Genomic DNA, 22,692 nt, shown 5'->3' with positions numbered 1-22,692 from the left:
CGTTTAAGGAAACTTTACTTAACAGTTGGAATTGTGTTTCAGTGAAGGGAGTGGCTTTAGAAAGCGAAGCATTTCCTCTGTGAGTGTTGAAAAAAACTTTACTATATTTGTATATTTGTTGACTTCAAAACTTCAAATGTGTATTTTTGGTGCCTTTTTTTTTCTTTTTAATTACTTTACAGATTTTAAAAGCACCAAGGAAATCGATCATTCTACGCGATTTGGAACAACAGGAAAATGAGGTGAAGTATTGACACAATTGAGGATTAAAGACCCACTCCAATGAAAATTGTGTTTTTGTAACATTTTTCCAATGATGGTGGACAGATATACAAAAAATGAAGCTTAAAATTTTATTTCTGTGGTTTTATTTTAAATCATGAGGAATCAGGAGTAAACTGAAAACAAATAATTTGTAACTTATAAAATACACTGCTGCTCTGCATAAGTTGTGTCTTAGAAAACAGTTTTCATATCTAATTAAGAAATGTATCTAGTAGGTAAAACTAATGATCTAGAAATCAAATCCTGGACTCATCAAAATCATTTTAATGTCCATTTAGGTGGAAAGCACTAAGCCTGTCGAGAAGAGGAATTCCAGGAGAGTTAGTTTTGCTCCCGCCAATGACGTTCTTCTGTTTGCTAAGTAAGTTTTCTACATTGAATATATATAAGAACTGGACTAAGTGACTCCGCCTCCTTTGCTTTCGAAACAGGATGTACCCATTGGTCCCAAGAAGCCAAAACAGACTTCTATAGAGATCTAAACAGCTGTATTATTTGTCAGGATAACAATTCTTGCTCTGATAAATTTTACATGTTCCTGTTAATCCTTAATTTTGTGTGTTTTTTCTTTTTTTATTTAAGTTATAGATGCTTCAATATAAGCAGGTGTTCTCACAGCGAAAACTCAGAACATTAGATTGAAAGTTTTCATGTAGTCAGCTTTCAAATGCCAGGGGTGTGGACTTCTAACAAGCTCACTCCTGATTGGCCAGAGTGGTTTCCATAGAAATGATGACTGATTCCAACATGATGGTGTCCAAAAAAAAAAAGAAAACCTGTTAACTGAATTAACTCTAGTCGGAAATGGTTGTTGCTGAAAGTAAACCAGTTTTTACGCGTGACATCACAGTCAGTCCAGTTCTCCAGCACAGTCAATGATCTTCCAATCAAAAAGTTTTTAATTCTGACGATGTCAAATATTTTGTTTTACCACAGTGATGTGAAGAGCGCCTCACCTGTTCGAAATCCTTTACAAGAATTAACAGCACCGAGTATGTCACAAATTCAAATTCACAGACGTTTCACTTAAATAGTAAATTAAACCGTTTTCATCTTTTTCTGTTTGTGTTGTTCTCCAGCAGTTGTGTCAACACAGAATAGGTGAGGTGGTTGTGTTAGTTTTTTCACATCTCAACTTTCTGTCCTGTTTTTGTTCTTTTAGGAAAAATTGTTAATTTTTTTTTTTTTTTTTTACATTTAGGGCTCAAGCTGATCCAAAAGCAGAGAACAGTCAACAAATTAGTGGTAAGAATTATATTATTTTTAGCCACATTATTATGTTTATTGATAACTCTCTCTCTTTTGTTTAATCAATTTATTAATATTTTAAACAGATTTTATATGTATTTTTTATTTTTATTGTCTTTCCCCTTTGCTTTTATGGCTCTATCAATCAAAAACAATCTCTCCAATGCAGTTTAAAATGTTCTTTCATTTACCGAATTTACTTTTAACCATTCTAATATTCTGTCCAAACCAGCTTAAAGTCACTTGGAAAACGAATTGTTCCCTAAACTCAGGCTTCCTGTGGGGTAATAAAAAGTCTTATAAGGTTTGAATTAAAAATGTTGGAAATAAGGCATTGAAAATGATTTAAAAATTCTTGCATTTTGATATCTTTGTGTGGAGTTTCGAACTTTTTCCATATGACTTTTGAAAACTTTAAACCATTGAACTTAGTTAAAATATTTTTACCTTTGTTTTCAACAAACTGGAAATGATTAGAATATCTCAGAATTTTGTCAACGTCCATATTTCCGTTCTCTTCATCTTACTTTGACTAATCTTCAACCCTGCATTATCGTACATGGATTGGTAATTGTTTTTTAAATTATTAGAATCCGTTTTGTTTCATTTAACCAAGAGAAAATGACAGAGCCAACTGTTTACATAGATTTTTTTGATTAGGCACATATGGTTTTACTGCACCAAACTGTGTGTGTATGTGAGTAATGATGTAATGAGGGTTTCTCAAGTCTAGTAATTGTAATTTAATAACTCAAACTTGAACTGTATTTTACTACATTACTCCTTTACTGAAAAGTAATTGTTCTGAAATTCAAAAAAAATCTTAAATCCTGGTTTTATCTTATGCAATCATTTCTTCACAAGGAATCTTTTCAAGGATGTTTGTTTTTTGGAAATTTTGCTTATGACAATGTAGCGCAAACACTTTAAAAAGGCAGTGAATGAAGTTAGAGTCCCAAATTGATGTGCTGGTGAGAATCTGAAAGTTTTCCAAATAAAATGTCCCTCAGAATCAGTTAATAAATATTCTGTTGACCTGGTACCAATTGACACGCAAATAAGTCTCTGTTCTGAGGATTGGGGACCCCTGCTGTAAATAATAAATGTCAGAAACTGTAGAAATGTTTTCATCTTTTTTCCCCCTCAAATGTAGGTATAGAAAACCTTCTGAAGGCTCCTCTGCATGTTCCTCTGCAAACAAACACTGTAAGTGTCATTCTTCTTTCCGAAGTTTAACGTCCATTTTGATGTAGGTTTCAAAGGCTTCAGAAGCTTCAGAGGTTTCAGAAGTTTCAAAAACTTTAGAAGTTTCAAAAACTTAAAAAGCTTCAGAGATTTCAAAAGCTTCAAATGCTTCAGAAGCTTCAGATGTTTCAAAATCTTCAAAGGCCTCAGAAGTAGAGCTGTAATGAGTATCCGGGTGCTCGGATACTCACAATCTGCTCCCGAAAATTCAAGTATTTTATTGATTCTGATCTCCTGTTCTAAATAAAGGTATAAATGGTAGTGACTTGATACGAATAATCTCAATTTTCATACATCCAGTAATGAAAGACACGCACAAAGGAATAAACATATTAAAATTAAGAATTGTGGTTCGATTTGTAAATCAAATCAGATCGCCACTTAAGTAACAATCCATAGCTCTACTCAGAAGTTTCAAAAGATTCATAGGTTTTAGAAGTTTCAGAGGTTTCAAAAGCTACAAAGACCTCAGAGGTTTCAAAAGCTTCAGAGGTTTCAGAGCTTTCAGAAGCTTCAATGGCCTCAAAAGTTTCAGAGGTTTCAAAAACTCCAAAGGCTTCAGAAGCTTCAAAGGCCTCAGAAGCTTTGGAGACTTTGGAAGTTTCAGAGGTTTCAGAAGCTTCATAGGCTTCAGAAGTTTCAGAGGTTTCAGAGGCTTCATAAGCTTCAGAAGTTTCAGAGGTTTCAAAAGCTTCAAAGGCTTCAGAAGCTTCAGAGGCCTCAGAAGCTTAAGAGACTTTGGAAGTTTCAGAGGTTTCAAAAACTTCATAGGCCTCAGAAGTTTCAGAGGTTTCAGAGGCTTCATAAGCTTCAGAAGTTTCAGAGGTTTCAAAAGCTTCAAAGGCTTCAGAAGCTTCAGAGACCTCAGAAGCTTTAGAGACTTTGGAAGTTTCAGATCTTTCAAAGCTTCAAAGGCCTCAGAAGTTTCAGAGCTTTTAAAAGATTCAAAGGCTTCAGAAGCTTCAAAGGTTTCAAAAGCTTCAGAAGTTTAACTGATCTCAGTATCTTCAGAGGCTGTTTGTCGTCATCAGGTCGACCCTGATGTTTGGAACGAGATCGGGGAGAAAACAATGGTGTTTTCGTCTGAGGACGCCGTCATGGACATGACCCACAGTCACACCATCAACATCAGCGGTGATGCAGACTTGCTGGGAGAGACGTACCTGTCTGACAGAATCGTGGAGGCTGGACTCCCAGATTTATCTGTAAACATGATGACCAGCAGATCCACAGACTTTAGTGGACAAAAAGGAAGCTTATCTGCAGTAGCAAGCAGCTTGGATCCTGGATTTGAAGACTTTCTTGCAAGTCTCTCTCAACAGAGTAACTCTAGTGCAGGAACAGCTTTTGCTGGACCCCCGAGGCAAAGTTTTGGAAACGTGGTGGGTCTGAGTAAAACCCAAAGAGTTGAAAAGCAGCTTCCAGGGTTGGAAAACAGCAAAAAGAAGCTCAGTGTTGGTTTTGGTGGAAGCATGGCGTGTCCAGAAGTCGGCATGAGTGCGGAGGAGTTTCTGACCGAACCTCAGACGGGTCACAGTCTGGGAGCTCGTGACAAGGACGACCTGTTTCAGTGTCTCTTCCCAACTCTGGACATGTTTGCAGAAAAGAAAGGAGCATCACAGCAGACCAACAGAGGTTTGACACTTTAAATCCTTTTTTCACCTTTGGTTCTTAATAAAGGACTGTTTCACATAGAGACCAAAAGTACAACTCCGTTTAGCTTTAAGAAAATCATGTTTAGGTTTGAAATTCCAGAGAAATTGGATTTGTATCAAGTTTATTTTTAGAAAAATCAAGAAATATGACTTTTTTCATCTTCAAAGTTGACTTTCAGAGTGGTTTATAAAAACAGTGTTGGCTCTCAGTTGTGAAGAAGAATAACACAAACACTCACGTTCCAAACAGGAAGTAGCTGCTGGTTTTAAACAGCACTGAGAAATAAACAGTTATTAATCGTTCATTCTAGTTTTCAGATTACCTTTTTTTTTAAAACAAATTTTGCTAATAGTATTTTTTTCTTCATATTTTTTATCTAGTTCAAGTTCTAAACTGACCAATCAGATGCCTTCATAAAAGTAGGTGGAGCCTGCTGGCTATAAACGTCCAAAGCTAGAAATGTTGTAGCCTGTTTTCAAGTGGAAGGGATGTAGGATTTCAAGATTCGCCCTCCTGATTGGTGAGAGTGGTTGCCATAGAAACGTACTCTCAGACCAGCTTGGATCAATCGCTGCTTACTGACGATCTGGTTCCAAAAGAAGATTTTTTTTTTTTGTTTAAACAGGTGTGGTGCCAAAGTATGTTCCCCCTGCCAGAATGTGTATCACCGGTCTAAGGTAACGTAGATTTATTTCGTAACACTCGTGTTTTGCTCCAAAAAGCGTAAAAAGAAGGTGGATGATATCAACAGACTTTATTCTGGGGCTTTTGGAGGTGTAATTTGATTTTTTTTTTTAAATCATATAATTTATGTAAAACGACAGGGGACACGGATTCTGTCAGACTGCTTTTGATCCATCTTACCATAAACAGTGCCCCCAATAATTTGCAGTGAAAACAACAAATATTTAATAATTATCCGTTGTTACATGCTTCTACTTTCATAAATCTGATTTTTTTTTTTTTTTAATCCTAAATTAGTCAAAGAGTTTTTTCTTTTTTAACACAAAAAGCTGTCATCGTTTTACATAGAATATGTGGGGAAAAATACAAATATGACAGTAAACTCTCAAAAGCCCCATAATTAAGTATATCACAATCATCTATCTTCTTTTTACGCTTTTTGGGACAAAAATTAGTGTTATGAAACAAATTAATGATGCCTAAGGCTGAGGACACACATTTTGGCAGGGGGAACGTACCTTGGCACAACACCAGAAGGAAGTCATTTTCCATGGGTGAAGTCGCACTCGGTCAGTCCAGTTCTCTTCAAATCATTTAGCTCCATTATGGGATATGTAGGATCTTTGGTTTGAGTCAGAAAATTTAGATCAGTGTTTGAAATTATAGGAATTGTTTGTTTTCTGCTAAAACTTTTGTTTCAGCTAACATTTTTATAAATCTTTCCACATTCAGACATGCACTCTGCAAGTCCTCTCCGCCAGAAGCACGGTGTAAGTTTTCTTCTAATGTGGTAAACAGCTGCTGGAGTGAAATTAAACTTTCCAGTTTTTTAAAGTTTGTGTGTTTCTGTTGTCAGGTCAGCTCTGCTGCCAAAGGCCAGAAGACACTAACATTTCCTGCGGAGGATGACATGGACATAACTCACACAGTCGACGCTTCCAGCACTTCTTCAGCTAAAATGCAAACTGGATCTTCTGACCCATCACTGATTAACCATCAGTCCAAATCCAGTGACCCGAGCTTGTGTATCAGTGAAGGAGGTTGGCCAGGGAAAAAAAGCTCAGCAGAGCCTGGCGGAGTCGATCCTGAGGGCGACGTCAGCATGGAGATGACTGAGGTTCAAACGGGACGCATTGAAGGACTCTCCGACTCACAAGATCCTTTTCAGTTTCTCATTCCGTCTCAAGAGGAAGTTTTCCCGCCCAGCAGAAGTCAGAATAGAGCCGACGCGGCTTCAGGACAGGAGAACATCAAAGGATCGTCCAGCAATCGAGGTAAAGCATCTGTTTCACCCGAGAATGTTGCTGCTGATGAGACGACAGCGATGTTTGTTCCACTAAAAGATATGTCATCATTAAACTCACTTTGAAATACGTCCTCAGACATGCCTGGCTTCACTAGAAAAGTAAATGACCCCTAGACCTGCAATCTGCTTGTGAAAACAGCAGTCAGTTAGGGTCCAGACACATCTGAGGGCATGTAAGGTTTTAGGTTATGAATTCAGTTTTGAGTCTAAACTTTGGAACCATGAAGAGAAACGCATAAGAAATAAAATGATCCCATTTTGGTTCAACACCAAAAAGGAAAAAGCAGCACAAATGGAAAATTTAGGAGCAAATAATCAGAAAGTTGTCATCGTGTTGTACCAATCAAAATCAATTTTAGAATTAGAATGGGCCCCTTATCACTGAAAGTGATCCGATAGTCAAATTCACATCACTTGCTTCTGTTTTGATGCGTCTGGTTTACTGCTGGACTCTTGTCTAAAAATGTGTGGCGCGTGTGATGAGGGAGCTAACATCAGATTTTTAGCCTCATGGTTGCATTGGCTGTATATCTCACTTGCATCAATGCACGGAAGACACAGATGATGTTAAGAGATCTGGTCTATTTATTTTGTGTTTTTTTTGTTTTTTCTTTTTCTGGTTTATTCATTTTGGAGAGTTCTATAAAAGCATCAGTAAGTACGTCTCCATGTCTGGGTTCATGAGATCATTCAGAGACTCTCCTAGTACGGTGAGCTTCATCTACTGGAGCTCAGCTGGCAGTTGTGGCCAATGTGCCTTAATTGGTACCTGCTGGCTATTTAAGACAGAATAGGCCACACCAAGGCAAGCAGGGAGGGAGCCGTTTGGGTTTTAGTTGGTGTGGTGATGGTTTGTTTCATCCTCTGTCCTCAGCAGTCTTAGACTGCTGGGTTTTGTTATTTTAGTTTGGGGACCTTGGCAGTCTTGATTTGAGGGCTTTATTTTTTTTCTTTAGGTAGTATTGGTTAGGCAGCCCTTAGCAGGGGGCTGCTGACTCAAGACGGTCAACATGGCTGGGTCAGCAGTCTCTCAGACCTATTTTATGTTTGGCAAAGGTTCCAATTCCCTTTTGTTTTGTCTTTTTGTTTTAACTAGCACACTAATTGTTTTTCCCTTTTGCTTTTCAGGACACAGTTTCTTTTTTGCCCTTTTTTTTTAATAAACTGTGTTCCTTTTTCTCACTGGTGTCCAGTTTTTGTTATGGTCCCATTTTTGGTTTTCCCTTGACTTGAGCCAGGTCTGCCCATTGGGGCTGTAACAGTGACCCAGTTTGACGACTCGCTGTCTTGTATTAGTCCAAGGAGAGAAAAATAAGATTAGAGGATCTTGTTACAGTTGTCTCCAATGATCACGTCATGGGGTAAAGCCAAGTCCCTGATTGGTTGGTGTAATGCAAATTCTTGTCCAAAGTTTAGATATTGGAACTCTGGAAGCACCAAAACACGCTGCTTCTGCTAGATTTCTGCACCACAGGACTTCTGATAGTGGCAGTATATTGACACTGGGTGCCTTAGCCATGCAAACTACATTTGATGTAAACGTAGCTTTAAAGTTCAATCCATTCCACAAAGACCATAACCATCCTATGAGTTTGCTTCATGGTCCCAGCAAAGGTGACGTTTCAACAGCTTTAGCTGTGCTCAGGGTTTTTTGGGTCTGGAGTATAACTTTATTAATAATCTAATTGTTATTGGCAGAAAATTATAAAGCAGCGATGCTATAAATGTTTCTGTTTTGGGTCTGTTTGTTTTGTCATTCGGTAATAAGTATCTCTACATCATTATGAAACATTTTCATGTCTGAATTTATGTGTTCAGGTGTGCAAACTTCATTGAAACCTCAGTCCTCACATAGATGTCAGGTAAGATTAACTATTTTTTTTCAATGCTACCTGAAGAGTTTTAGTTGCTGCATTTAGCAAACTATCTATAAAATGCTGGAATTAAAACAGTGCTGCAGGTGTTTGTAGAGTTTTTAGACAAATTCAACAGTTAGTAGATTAGAACTTTTCTAAAAGATAGTTTTGTTTTTTTTTTTCTTCAGAGCAGGGTTGGTTTGGATGATGGAGAAAAGACGATTGAATTTGCTGCAGATGATGACTGCATGGACATCACACAGAGCTACACTGCAAACATCAGCAGCAGCGAGTCGAAGCAGCTGTTCTCAGACTTGGGAGGACATGAAGATAAAACTGTGACGTTTACTCTGACGGATCCTGCAAAGGAAGAGACCAGGAGTCGTACTGTTTCCTCTGGATTTCAAAATACAATCCTACAAAGCAATGAGGCGTTACCCTCTAACAAGGATAGAACCGTGAGGTTCACTGCCAATGATGTAGTGATGGACATAACAAAGAGTCATACCGTCAACATTTCCTCTGGTTTTGCACCAACGTTCCTCCAAGACACTAAGGTGTTGCCCTCTAATGGAGAAAGAACTGTGAGGTTCACTGCCAACGATGCAGTGATGGACATAACAAAGAGTCATACCGTTAACATTTCCTCAGGTTTTCAAAAATCAATCGTCCAAGACACTGAGGCGTTACCCTCTAACAAGGATAGAACCGTGAGGTTCACTGCCAACGATGCAGGGATGGACATAACAAAGAGTCATACCGTCAACATTTCCTCAGGTTTTCAAAAAACAATCTTCCAAGACACTGAGGCGTTACCCTCTAACAAGGATAGAACCGTGAGGTTCACTACCAACGATGCAGTGATGGAAATAACAAAGAGTCACACTGTCAACATTTCCTCAGGTTTTCAAGAGACAATTGTCCAAGACACTGAGGCATTACCCTCTAACAAGGATAGAACCATGAGGTTCACTGCCAACGATGCAGTGATGGACATAACAAAGAGTCACACCGTTCAACCAACATGCTTTAAAAACACTGAGGCGTTACCCTCTAACGGAGAGAAAACCACAAGGTTCACTACCAGTGATGCAGCAATGGACATGACCAAGAGTCACACCGTTAACATTTCCTCTGGTTTTCAACCAGCGTTCCTCCAAAATACTGAGGTGTTACCCTCTAACAAAGATAGAACCATGAGGTTTACTGCCAATGATGCAGCGATGGACGTAACCAAAAGTCACACTGTCAACATTTCCTCTGGTTTTCAACCAACATGCCATAAAAAAAACGAGACGATCGTCTCTAACGGAGAGAAAACCACAAGGTTCACTACCAGTGATGCAGCAATGGATGTGACCAAGAGTCACACCGTCAACATTGATGCAGATCTAAAGCTCATTCAGCTACAGAGTGTGGAGTCAATCCCCACAAACACAGATAAAACCCAGATGTACGATGTAAAAGAAGCAGATGTGACCAAAGCCAATACGGTCAACACTGCTGCCAATCTAAAAGTCCTTTCGCAATCAGCACTGGATGTTACTAAAGAGGAAAAACCCTTCATGCCCACTACAACCCATGAAGCTGTGAATGTGAGTCGCTTTGAAGGGATTTCTACAAGTTTTGAGCCAAGTAAAGATGCATCACCTTCCAAAGGAGACAAAACTGTGAGGTTCACTTTATGCGATGCAGCCATGGATGTGACGAAAAGTCACACCGTCAACATCGACGCAGATTTAGATGCGATGCAGCAACAGGATGTGGAATTCCTACCCAAAACAGCAGATAGTGCAAGGAACCACAGTGTACTCATCGCTCCAGACACTCATGTCCTTCCACGTCTAACCCACTCTGACAAAGTAAAGTCCTTCAGGTCCATCGCAGCAGATAAAGCTGCAAGTGGGATGAAAAGTTTCACTGCAAACATTTCAACTCATCTTGAACCAGTTTCTGGCCAGAGTGTGGAGACTCTCCTGATGCATGACACAGCTATGGACAAGACTCAGACTCTTTCTGCAAACATTGCCAGTAATTTACCATCAGATGTGATGTTCCAGCAAAACAAAACTCTTTCTCTCCATGCATGTAAACCAGAACTTGATTTGAAACAAAAGTTGAACAAATCCATGTCCCAAGACTCTTTTCCTGTGGACAATCTCAAAACAAAGACTATGAAGCCTCTTGAGATCCTAGAACCAAATAGCTGTCCGTCTGATCAGAAACCTGAGCTGTTTCTAGATAAAAGCTCAGCCGACTGTCCACAAATCTTTGAAGGTTTGGACATTCGTAGGGATCAAACTTACAATACTGTGGGACAAACTTCTGCTGAGATTCAGACTCGGAGTGTTTTTGCATCACAAGACCACAAGGTGTCATTAGAGAGCGAAGAGGTCCCAAATCCTCAAGAATCCATCACACCAAGTCAACCTGAGCTCATGAAAGAACTTGAACCAGCAACTTTAGGTTCACTGGAGCGGGAGAGCCCATCTGTGGACGAACACGGAACGTTAAAGTCACCAAAATCCAGACGAAAGAGTTTAGCTGACCTCCAGACAAAAGTCCGGCGTTTGAGCCACTTGATAAACGTAGCTCCTGATGCGGTTGCCATAGAGATGTGCACGTCACCTTTGCCCCAGACCGACCACGACCTTTACAAGAACACGTCAGATGCCACACCTGCAGCAGAACTGCAGCTCCAAATGGCTTCCAAAACTGAAACCGAAGGTCAGGGTCTTTGTCACCCGGAAGGAGAACAGCCGGTTGCCACAGCAACTGCAGATGCAACTCCTTTCAGGTGTAAGACCAAGCAGTTGATATCAAGGCTCTCTGTGGGGGGATTCAAACCCAAACTCCCACACAGAAACTGCCCCGAAGACCCAAACAAGGTGGCTTCCACAAAGAACGTCTGCGTGATCAACGAGCTGAACAATCCCCAAGAGGAGATCAGCAACATTTACGACGAAGAGCTGGACAGCTGTGAGGATATGTCAGAAATCATAGACACCAGGAGCCCCGAGAGGATCTCGGAGAAGAGTCCACCAGAGGAGTTCATAGTAGACCCTCTGGAAAATGACGAGTTCGAGGAGGAACGGCAAGGCCTGAAGAGACCCCTGACGGAAAACGAAGATGATAGGGAGGATGAGAAGAGGCTGAAAGCTTCCTCAGAATTTGAGCTGGTAGGTCAACTTTCAACATTTGATTTACTCACTTGAAACTTTTATTATTCACGGTTAGTGTTTTTTATGGACTTTATTGACAAACTTTTTTAAGTTATTTTTGAAAAGTCCTTTATTTTGAGCTTTCCCTTTCTTTATACTTTTATTTTATATGCCTTGAACTTCTTTTGGCTGTCTGAAAGACTATTTTTTTTTATTCTTACTATTTTTTTCAGTTCAGACCTGAGTGTTTTTAAATGTTTTTAGGAAGATTTTTTGCCCTTTTTTAAAAAAACAAACAAAAAACAACTTCTGGTTATTAACTTAACTCTGGTAAACCCAAAGCAATGTTCTGCTGGGCTTTAAAAGTTTTCTAAACAGTTGTTTTAGTTTGTTCATTTTGGATAGCAAGAATTAACAGCAGCCAAAACACTAAAAATGAAATAAAAAAAAAAGTTTTGGGGTTTTTTTGTTATCAAAAAGGAGTCATAAGAAATTTCTTAGATAAAGTTTAGACTTCAGAATATAAAACTAGGAGCGGGAAAACAAAAGAAGTTTTTTATTTTTGGTAAACTGCATGTTTGTCAGAGCTTTTATAGTTTGATTTAGTTTACTTTATTTTATTTATTTCATTTTCATAGCACACAACAAAAACTTCATAATACTGAAAATGAAAGGGGACAGAAAGAAGGAAACTTTTATTGTGTCTGTCCCATACAACTAAATCAGTGGTCTGCAACCTGCAGCTCCGGAGCCACACGAGGCTCTTTTATCAAAGGAAAATTTTTAAAAATTGTTAAAAAGTAACTAAAGAAGTGAGAGAGTAGCAAAGGGTGGGAAAAAGTAAACTAACTCAAACTTTAACTCCTTTACAAACTGTTGAAGGACAGTGCGTATCACAAGTCAAACGACATTTTGACACATTTTTGTGCGTCCTGTCCTGTACTACAGAAAATCAATGGACGTCAATAAGCTCAAACTGTTTTAAGGCACATCGGATTATTAAGCAAATTTACTGTTTTTTTTTGTTTGTTTTTTTTAATTAAGAAATTTTAAGTGTGTTTGAAAAACATGGCAGGATCACTTAATTAGCTCTGATTTCCTTTTGGTTTGTTGCATCAGCAACGGTGAAATAACTATTTTTTATTTAATCACTGCTTGCATTACACTCGCTACTACTGTTACTGCATTTAGATGATTTTATGTGATGGGGTGTCTTTTAATTTGAAAGAAACTCCTGTCAAAAGTTTCAAAAAATTGCAATTTTCTATTAATGTTTGTGTTTTATTCATGCAAAATAAACAACAGTTCATTAATGTTTATCATAGTAGAAATAATAGCATAAATACAAATCACTATTTTGTTTTTTTAAAGGGTGAATGAAGACTTTGTGGTTCCTTCTGGGTTGTAGTCAGTGAGAAATCAGCCTGAAATACTCTTTCAAAGTTAAAGGTTTTAGACCCCAGAACTAAATCAATCAAGATAATTTAGCCAAATCTATTTTTTTGTATTGTAATATTAATATGCCAACTGGCTAACAAAGTAGACAAATTCATAAAAAAGAAAAAAAAAAGAAAACGGCAAAAACAATAACAAGAAAATTATCCAAATACCTCAGATTTTTTTAAACTAATTCCCAACGACCTCATAATTCATATTTTGTGAGCATTTGTTTTTTTTTTTTTTTTAACTGGATTTTTTTATTGATTTTTCAGCATTATTCCATATACTGATACTCTGCACTGAAACACTTTCCCTTAATTTTCCTTCTGAATTTGTTAGTTTTTACAATGTCCCTGTCCTTTTAGGTTGTCATTGTTCTGCATTGTCAGACCTGAAGAGCAGAATGTGTTGGATTTAACTTTAGTTTCTTGAACTTTCTTGAACAAATGTGTTTTTATGGAACATATTGTGTTGTAAAATCATTGTGTAATGAGCGTTTTTGTTTGAACCCTCCAGATGTCAGAGGTTGGTGAGCAGGACGTGAGCAGGACTCGGACCGCCACACACACCAGCGATTCCTCCAGCAGATGTGAAGCTGCGTTCGATTCAAGTAAAGCACATTTGCAGGTTCAGCGCTGCGGCAGCTTCAGCTTTGCTGGTTTGACGATCGTTTCCTCTCCTCACAGCCATCAAGAACAGCCTGTTTGAATCTCAGCTGGAAGACTCCTTCAGCGACGCCCAAAAGGTACGTCGTCCTTCAGGAGGTTCTCCATCTCCGCTCTTCAGCATCTAACCCCCCTTTGGGTTTCTGTTTCCAGAGACTTGAAGACGGTACGATAACGGTTTCAGAGTTCTTCAAACTCTTCAACATCGACTTTGTCATCCACAATCCTCGACAAAGCGTCCTTCCGTCCAGAGTAGGTTCTGTGCTCCTCAAACGTTCCTTTTTAGAAGGACAGATAAGATCTGCGGCGCTGACGTTTGCTTTCTTCAGCTTCTGTCAGAGACGGAGATGACCACCATGGATTGTTTGAAGAACCGACACATCAGCCGACCCAAACAGAGAGTTTATGAGGCAGACATCCAGAACCTCAGCCAGGAGGTCCAAAGGTGCGTTCCCTTTAACCCAAAAACACCAGAGACGCTGTCGGCAAAACCTTAATAACACGTTCATGTACAGACTCTCAACTGTTAATACAATCACCAAGAACCAGCTGATTCTGAGGAGGAAAAAGATCATTTTATTTTGGCTTTGCACCAATATGCAACACATGCATAATGCAGCATGTTGCATTTCAGTGCAAAGCTGCTTTTCTGCTTTTCAGAATCCACTGGAATTAGGTTATTGCATGGACAGGTGAAGAGTTATCTTATTTGAAAGAATGTAAACACTGGAGCTGAAGCTCTGGTGTTAAAGGGTTAATCCAGACTGTGCCAGGTGATACTCAAAGTCCCGTTGTATGGAGATAAATTTGGGCCAATATTATCTGAAACCCAAATGAAACAACCTGGAAAAAATGTTGGTGCTTGGCGAAAAAATGTAAAATGTCCAAAACGTTTTGCTATTCTAAAATAAACTTACAGTATTCCCCGGACTATAAGTCGCGTTTTCTTTATAGATTGGCCAGGGGTGCGAGTTATACTCAGGAGAGACTTATTTGTGATTTTTGTTTGTGTTTTTGTTTTGTAGACACCAATATCTGCATATATTGGTTATTTTCTTTACTAACAACCGTTTGCCTTTTAGTGGTTGTTTCCCACTAACAACCACTAGAGGGCACTGAACATGGTAAAAAGTGAAACATTGGACCAAGTAACAAAAGTTCTGTAATTTGTTACATTTCAAAATATAATTTTTTTTATCAAATTGAATATTAAGTTGAGTTAAACCATCATCTCATTTTTTTAATTTGATGAAAACTAATAATGTTATTTTATCCAATGTTTCACTTTTTACACTGTATGTATTTAGCATTAAATTTGATGCACGTCAAAAGATTAAACGGACTGGAATCTGATGCATGTTTGGTATCAAATGCAAGGTTATGTCGGGCTTGATTCATTTGTTCATAAATGTTGAACTTTTCTCTTAAAAATGTAACTTATGCTCCAGAGCGACTTATATATATTTTTTTATTCTTTATAATACATTTTTGGGCTTATACTACTTATACTTCAGAGCGATTTATAGCCTGAAAAATACAATAATTATTTTCAGCTTCAGACGTTCTGTTTTATGTTTCAAAACTCAAAATTTCAGTTTCAAAACTTTTTTTTTCAGTTTCATTTTTTTGTTTAGAATCGGAAAATGTCAGTTTTGAAAGTTTAAGGATGTTTTTGATGGTTGTATGTAAAGTGAATGAGGCTTAAGATGTGTGTTTTACATCCACTTTGCCCATGACCTGATTAGTCGCATTAAAATAATTGTTTGTGGGAGCACTAGTAGATGGCAAATTAATCAAAAACATTAGCCTGTTGCTGAAATAGAAGCTAAACTCTAAAATTAGCCTATAAGTTAGCATGTTGCTGAAATATGAGCTAAGCTCCAAATTAGCATCAAAAACCTCCAGTAGATGCCGTATTAGCCAAAAGCTAGCACATCGCTTAAACACTAGCTAAACTCCAAAATGGACTAAAATTCCTCTGTAAACTAAATTAGTCAAAGACATTAGCCTGTTGCTAATATAGAAGCTAAACTCTACATCAGCCTATAAAAACCTCAGTCGATAACAAATTAGCCAAAAATGTTAGCATGTTGCTAAAATTTCCATTTTGATATTTGAATAATGTCTCATTCATTTCCTATGGTCATATTTTGTTCAGTATTTCAAAAACTGTAATGTTTATAAATAATTAAAATATGAGCAGTAATGTCCTGAACGAGATGATCGTTTTGATACCAAGATTGCTGAAATAACTGGAAGTGTGATCGAGTTTTTACGTTCCGAAAAACATAGAGAGAGGAGCAGAGAAGGACTATAGTGTGAATGATTAGTAAGCAATCACACAGTGAAGCTTTTCACTGTGATAATTGGGTTAGATTGTAAATCACTTAATTCATTCATTCATAATTAATCATTTGACAGAACTTTATGATAAAAGTAAAAAAGTAAATAGATATTTGATTGAATTTTTGATCTGATCTAACTTCTCAGGTAGGACTGCAAACGTTTGAAAACAGGAATGTTTTGATGTTTTCAGGCTCCAAGTCCGGATGTGGGACCTGCAGAAACCTCTGAGCCGAGTCAACGCGCCTCTGTGGGAGCAGATCAGACTCTTCTCTGAGAAGGAGGTACTGGAGCAGAGGCTTCATGAGGACCTCTGAAGCTGGAGGGCGGTTGGTCCCACCCAAACCTGACCGTCTACTCTTTCCATCTGCAGCTCAAAGCGTTCGGCGCTCAGCTGAAGGCCAGGAGCAACTTCTTCAGAAAACAGAGCAAAGTTCAGTCGCACCTCATGAAGGAGGTTCTGTACTCCAACCTCATCGCCGCCCATCGGGTACGAACCGCTCTGTGACATCACAAGGCTGGAAGCGTTCAGCTCTGTAACATAAATGTGGTCGTTCACAGGAGGAGCAGCAGACGCTCAGAGGAAGACTGGAGCAGGCCGACCAGATGATGGAGAGTCTGGACGGCTGCATCGCTGAGCTGGAAGCAGGTGAAGACCCCTTCTCTGTGAGGAAGCAGAACGAGAGCGAGCAGAAATGCAAAGCCACACTTTTCTTTGTTTTCTAGAACTCGCTAAAGTCGAGGAAGCCGGCTCTGAAGACAAACCCAGCGTGAAGTCGTTGCAGGAAGGTAACCAGACGCAGCTGCACTGATCTGATGTTCGCTTTCTGTGTTTGAGCTGAAAGCGTTTTGTTTTGTTCAGAAGTGGAAAAGGTGACGGAGGCGTTGGCCGATGGCGAGAGGTGAGTTCACCCTGTTCCAGACGTCTCATCTAATCTGATTTCTTCAGATTTATCTAGTAGGGATGGGTATCGTTAGAACTTCCAGAAACGATTCAATTCACAAGAGCAATTTGATTCCGATTTTTATCCGATTTTTCAATTCAATTCAATTTTAAGTTTACAAATTTGGACACATTTGTTTAAAATTTTCTATTTAATTTGAACATATTCATAATAATCTGATCCAGTTCACATCCTGTAAATGTATCAGTGAAATAATGAGATTGTTAATATCATCCAGTGTTACATGGATTCTCTAAAGGAGAAGTTCTAACTAAAATGTTTAGATCATTAACATTTTATCATCGAGCCACTTTTCTCCTTTAATTATCATGTTAACGGTTGAAAAGTTATACTAAGTCAAAGAACAAACACCGGAGCTCCAGAATAAAGGGTTAAAAGGTTTAGATTTTCTTATTACTCTCAGTTATGGGATGTCTGTCGGCGTGTCAACGCATCATCTGGGATCATTCTGTGTTTTTTAGGCTAGTAGCTGAACTGGAAACGCAGAAGCAACAGAATTTAAAGCAAGTCCTCAAGCTGAAGGAGGAAACGGAGAAGCTGCAGACCCACATGGACATGCTCGACACGTCAGTGACCAGCACTACAGTTATTTCAGACAAACATCGTTTGTTTACGCTGTCAATCTTTCTGTAACAGAGTGAATGAATGGAGGCTGAAAGAGACGAGCCAGACCGTCAGCATCTACAGTTTCCTCCACGACACCGTCTCCCTGCAGCTGATCTTCTCAGACTCGGATGGTAGGAGTTTCTGTCGCCTCGGAGTTCCTCGTCATCCTGGTTCCTTCACAAACGTGTGGTTCTGTTTCTGCAGGAAGTGATCCTGAGGCAGCAGCAGAGCAGAGGCTGAAAGACATCGTCTTCAGACTCAACCTGGATGGTGAGATTCAACCACAGTAGTTCTATGGAAGCATCTGTGACTCATAATTCAAAATAAGGGTCAATACTGACAATGCTTTTTCATTTTATTTAAGAGAAATGTAATGCAATTACATTGTGAAAATGAAAAAGCATTTCCAGTACTGACTTTCATTTTGAATTACGAGTCCCGAGTGCTTCCATTGCTGTTATCTTGAATCTGCACTTAGATTTCTAAAAATGTCTTTTCATCCAGATGAGAGGTCACATGACCACGCCCGCCTCGTTCACACTCTGGTGTCTCAGTTTGTTGCTGGAGAGTCGGCCTGGTTGGAGAAATACCCGACGAGGAGGGAAGTCCCAAAGGTAAGGCGGACCAGAGATCCTGACTCGGAACAGGTCAGGACTCTAGAGTGTGACTGGATTTTCAATGGTGTGCCTAAAAAAACTGATAAGCTCTGTGCAGTTGTGACGTGTTTAATCCACGTTTATCAGTGGACACTGCAGCAGAGAATAAAAACTTTGCGTCGCATCGCTTTCACTGACTGTATGTCTCTGAGAGCTCTACGTTAGTAACAGGATGTAGCCGATATCGCTACAAAGACAGACTGAAAAGCTGCTTCTCTCCACATCAGAATCAGCTGATTCAGTGGATCAAGAGAAACGGTACAAGCTTTATGAGCCAGTTATTTCAGTGTCACTGTGACATTATTGGTGTCTGGGTTAACTACGGTGGTCCTGAAGGTTAAATCCCATAAACAAATCCATCAACCAAAACATTATAAATAGGCCTGGGTTGAAAAAAATCAATTAATCGATTTAAGCTTTATAGATCAATAATCGATCAAATAAAAATTAAATAAAATTCTCATTTTAGAAAAAAACACTCACTAGTTTTACTTTGGAAATAAAAGCTTCACAGACACTTTACTTTGAAAATGTATTTACTTCCAGTGACAGCAGTGCGTTTGTTAATTTTAGGACAATAATTCCACTGTCTGAAGTTCTACTGTTCTTTTACTTTACTAATGAAGACTGTAAACCAGAACCCTCAGACGTCATAGATATACTCAAGTTTTCAGGGATGAATCATGAATATCTGAGTGTTCAGATTCTGGTTTCAGCACTAATCAGGATTTCTGTTTTCTTCCGTTCTGCTTTTTGTGTTTAAAGCTTCACTTGGATCCAACAGAGAAATAATTTGTTTTTTTAAGTTAAAAGTTCTAAAAAGTCATCATGAAATGGTTTTAGTGAATAAAGAATTTTTCTGACTCAACAACAAGTCCTATTAAGAACCAAATTTGAATAAATGAAGTCTTGAGCCGTCCTCTTTGAGTGTAGTTGATCTGTGGGGGCAGCATCCTTTACCGGCTGTTTTTCCAGCTGCTCCACGACGTCAGCCTGGCGGTGAGCCGCTGCCGTCTCCTGGGGGAGGAGCTACGGCTGCTGAAGATGTGGGGCGCCATGCGGCTCCAGATCCTCAGCCTAACCTGCACGGACACTCGGTGAGAGCTCCTCCTCCTCTGTTCTCCTCCTGTCAGCGGCTGAAACTCCGGTTAAAAACCCCCTCTCTTCTTGAATGTCCTCCAGAGTGCACGTGGTCTTCAGCAGCCTCAAGACGTTCTCCAAGTTCAAGGTGGTGTTCTCCGTCAGCTTGGCGGGCCTCGTCTATGACCTGAAGGTGGAAAGCTTCCAAAGCATCATCGGAAAAACCTCGTAAGTCCAGACGCTCAAACCTCAACAGTATTTCTATGTCTGCTCCTGATTCACAACAATAGACCGTTTTCATGTGACGTCACACAAAACGGCGAGTGTGTAGAGTGACTTCCAGTTATGTATCATGTCTATGGTTTAGGAGGGCAAAGCTGACTGAACGCTGTTTAAACTTATTTTACATATATAGTAAAAGGTAACCAAAACAATCAAAACTGAAATGGGTACGATATTCATTTTATAAATGTCCTACCAGATTGTTTTGTTTTCCCTCTTAGATCAAGCATCAGTTTTCCTCCTGCAGAATGCTCCACAGCTGCTTCACCAAAATCCTCTGGATGATCTTTTATTACTTACATAAAATTGTGTTAAACAGCATTCAGTTCATCGTTTTCTCGGTCTAAATCCATTAACCAGAAGTTACATATCACATTCATGGGCCTGTCGCCATTTTGTGTGACGTCACTGTGAAAAGGGTCTATAAATAAAAAAATACTCAGAAATTTAATTTAATCTTAATTTTCTTAATACATTTCCTCCATCAGAAAATGCCACAAGAACATGTTAAAAACACAGTTTCCGTCAGAGCCTCAGAAAACTTCTGTTAGCTCCCAGAGACCTAAACAAACCAGAAGTGTGTCTTTCCCTGCAGGATCCAGCAGATCGACGACATCGTGGCGTCCGTCAGTCCATCCAGGAACCTGCTGACAAAGATCTGCAGAAAGATTCACCAAACGCTGCTCTGCTGAGGAAGCAGCAGCTCGCCCTCCTCTGTCTGTAAATGTTAAAATGTAAAGAACTTTAGTTTTTGACTAATTCTAAAACACAATGTTCAGGATCTTAATTGGTTTGTGTTTGAAAGTGTTTAATCTGTCCAGCGGAAACTTAATGAACTCTCCAGCGAGGATTAGTTTGAAAAAAGAAATGTAAGATGTAATTTGTTTTGTGGAAATAAAATATGACATTTATAGTATATTTGTTTATTCCAATTCCATCTGTGCCTCTAAAAATCTGTTTTTGTTTTCAGGGATTTTAAATGTGTTCAATGACACAGGAAGGCTGTAATGCAGTTAACACAGTCACCACTAGATGGCAGCAACAGACCAGAGGCTGTTAGCAGCTGATTGATAGATGTGTGTAAAATAAAAAAAAACACTTATGTTACTTTTCTATATGTATTTATTGGCTCTGGAGATTTTATTTACTTCATTTGGCCAAAAAGAAAACAGTTGAAGACTTTTAATTTTCTTTTCAAACTTGTTTTTTTTTCTCAAACAGTGGAGTAAAAATGTTCACAGACGGCTGTAAGATTGTAAATAAATATTGAATAATTAACTGTGAAGATGTAAAACTTCTGCGAACAATTATGATACGGAAAAAAAGTGTTAATAGTTTAAAAAATAAAAATAGGTTTAAAAAAATGTGGCTAAAAATAGGTTGAAATTTTAGTTTAAACAAAGTTCAGACTGTAAAATGTTAAATTAGCAAAACAAAGTGCTGAACAAAAGCAGAAAAGACAAATAATCCTAAACCTTGCTGAAAATTAAAACTTATTTTACGAATGACTCGTTTCTGCAGAGGATAGTGAACACCGAACAACACATCACTTCTAAATGTAGTTAAAGGGAAAACTAGCTAAAAAAACAAAACAAACAGGAGTTTACATTGAAATTAATGAAAGAGATGATTTTTAAAAATTAAACACTAGAGATGCTTTTTATATGTTCTGAGTTTTAATGTTAATTCTGAAAGGAATAAAGTCTGGAAAATATATTGTGACACTTAAAATGTATTTTTTTTATCTTTTTTTGTTTATTTGGTCAAATCCTTAAAGCTAAAAGATGGGAAATTTTGTTAAGGAACTATAAAAAGGACTGAAGTTGTCATAAATTTCTGACAAATTTGTAGTACAGTTGCATAAAAATCCATAATACATGCTAATTTTGCATAATGATTTAGTGTTGCTTTAATATTGGCTAAACGCTAAATTAGCCTAAATAAAACTCGGTAGATAACAAATTAGCCCAAAATGTTAGCATGTTGCTAAATTATTAGCTTAACTAAAAAATTAGGTCAAAACACCTTAGTAGATTCCAAATTAGCCCAAAAAGCTAGCTTGTTGCTTAAATACTAGCTGAACTCCAAAATAGCCTAAAATTCCTCAGTAAACCAAATTAGCCCAAAATGTTAGCATCTTGCTAAAATATTGGCTAAACTCCAAATTAGCCCAAAACACCATAGTAGATGCCAAATTAGCCAAAAAGCTAGAACAGAGTTTAAATCCTAAAATTTATCAGTAAACTAAATTAGTCAAAAACTTTAGCGTGTTGCTAAAATATAAGCTAAAATTTAAATTTGCCAAAAAGCTCCAGTAGTAAATTAGCCCTAAACATTGTTGGTAAAATAAAAGCTAAACTCCAAATAAGCCTAAAAAATCCCAGTAGACAAAAATAGCCAAAAATGTTAGCATGTTGCTAAAATAGAAGCTAAACTTTAAATTTGTCTATGAAAACACCAGTAGATAACAAATTATCCAAAGCTTTAGAATATTTTTAAAATAGAAGCTAAACCTTAAATTAGCCAATAAAAACCTCAGTAGACAACTGATTAGCCAAAAACTTTAGCCTTTTGCTAAATTATTAAGTAAACTCTAAAGTTTTTTTTAATTGCCATTGAAGATTAAAACAGCCCATGAATATACAAAGGTTTGTTGCTAATATACTTAAAATGTTGAAATTTGAAGACTTTCTCATTCATTTTCTATGGGGCATATTTTGCTCAATATTTCAAAAACAATAAACTTTATGAATACCAAAAATACAAGCAGTAATGTCCTGAAGAAGCTGTAAATGTGTAAATATATATTTAAATATTTAACAAAGTGGATTTTTTTTTCTACTTTTTGAAAAAGTTATTTTTTCCAAGTTTGTTTTAAAAAATGATTTAAATTTCTGGTAGTCCCTTTATCGCTGAAGTTTCTCAGTTCTGCAGATGTTCAGGTGTTTGTTCAGCTCAGGAGTGACTGTAAGACATCATGAGGATCAGCAGCACTGAAGTTCAATGAAATGTTGTGTTTTAATGAACATTTTGTCTAAACAGACTAAAACATCCTCAGCTGAGAGCATCATGACTTCATTGAGTTTCAATCGGCTGCTTGTCTTGGATCAGGCTGACTGAGGAGGCGGGGCTTCCTTCAGAAATTTGAATCCACATAAATTCAAATATTTCAAATCAAACAAGACAATAAAATAATGAAAGGATGGATAGAAAT

At 38.1% G+C, this 22,692-nt stretch overlaps 1 protein-coding gene across 4 annotated transcripts in view; it reads left to right on the top strand.

Annotated features, from left to right (window-relative positions):
* The window catches only part of knl1 (kinetochore scaffold 1), a 21,951-nt gene extending 742 nt beyond the window's left edge, over nucleotides 1–21,209 (top strand). For 2 of the 4 annotated variants that reach the window (XM_024290854.2, XM_024290852.2), the window contains exons 3-30: nucleotides 43–79; nucleotides 183–242; nucleotides 564–646; nucleotides 1,222–1,277; nucleotides 1,365–1,386; nucleotides 1,487–1,530; nucleotides 2,687–2,739; nucleotides 3,810–4,413; nucleotides 5,851–5,888; nucleotides 5,975–6,392; nucleotides 8,243–8,286; nucleotides 8,469–11,459; nucleotides 13,398–13,491; nucleotides 13,568–13,626; nucleotides 13,700–13,798; nucleotides 13,876–13,991; nucleotides 16,083–16,173; nucleotides 16,263–16,379; nucleotides 16,451–16,538; nucleotides 16,616–16,678; nucleotides 16,752–16,791; nucleotides 17,316–17,420; nucleotides 17,491–17,591; nucleotides 17,665–17,730; nucleotides 17,965–18,074; nucleotides 19,092–19,213; nucleotides 19,299–19,424; nucleotides 20,074–21,209. In XM_024290854.2, coding sequence (XP_024146622.1) covers nucleotides 43–79; nucleotides 183–242; nucleotides 564–646; nucleotides 1,222–1,277; nucleotides 1,365–1,386; nucleotides 1,487–1,530; nucleotides 2,687–2,739; nucleotides 3,810–4,413; nucleotides 5,851–5,888; nucleotides 5,975–6,392; nucleotides 8,243–8,286; nucleotides 8,469–11,459; nucleotides 13,398–13,491; nucleotides 13,568–13,626; nucleotides 13,700–13,798; nucleotides 13,876–13,991; nucleotides 16,083–16,173; nucleotides 16,263–16,379; nucleotides 16,451–16,538; nucleotides 16,616–16,678; nucleotides 16,752–16,791; nucleotides 17,316–17,420; nucleotides 17,491–17,591; nucleotides 17,665–17,730; nucleotides 17,965–18,074; nucleotides 19,092–19,213; nucleotides 19,299–19,424; nucleotides 20,074–20,170 — 5,944 coding nt within the window. In that variant the 3' untranslated portion in view covers nucleotides 20,171–21,209. The remainder of the gene's footprint in view (nucleotides 1–42; nucleotides 80–182; nucleotides 243–563; nucleotides 647–1,221; nucleotides 1,278–1,364; nucleotides 1,387–1,486; nucleotides 1,531–2,686; nucleotides 2,740–3,809; nucleotides 4,414–5,850; nucleotides 5,889–5,974; nucleotides 6,393–8,242; nucleotides 8,287–8,468; nucleotides 11,460–13,397; nucleotides 13,492–13,567; nucleotides 13,627–13,699; nucleotides 13,799–13,875; nucleotides 13,992–16,082; nucleotides 16,174–16,262; nucleotides 16,380–16,450; nucleotides 16,539–16,615; nucleotides 16,679–16,751; nucleotides 16,792–17,315; nucleotides 17,421–17,490; nucleotides 17,592–17,664; nucleotides 17,731–17,964; nucleotides 18,075–19,091; nucleotides 19,214–19,298; nucleotides 19,425–20,073) is intronic. The other 2 variants (XR_004947233.1, XM_024290853.2) reach the window with 2 other exon arrangements.
* Nucleotides 21,210–22,692: the final 1,483 nt, after the last annotated feature.

This window comes from Oryzias melastigma, linkage group LG24, assembly GCF_002922805.2.
Source record: "Oryzias melastigma strain HK-1 linkage group LG24, ASM292280v2, whole genome shotgun sequence".
NCBI classification, from domain to species: Eukaryota; Metazoa; Chordata; class Actinopteri; order Beloniformes; family Adrianichthyidae; genus Oryzias; species Oryzias melastigma.
This window is presented reverse-complemented; position numbering and strand designations above follow the sequence as displayed.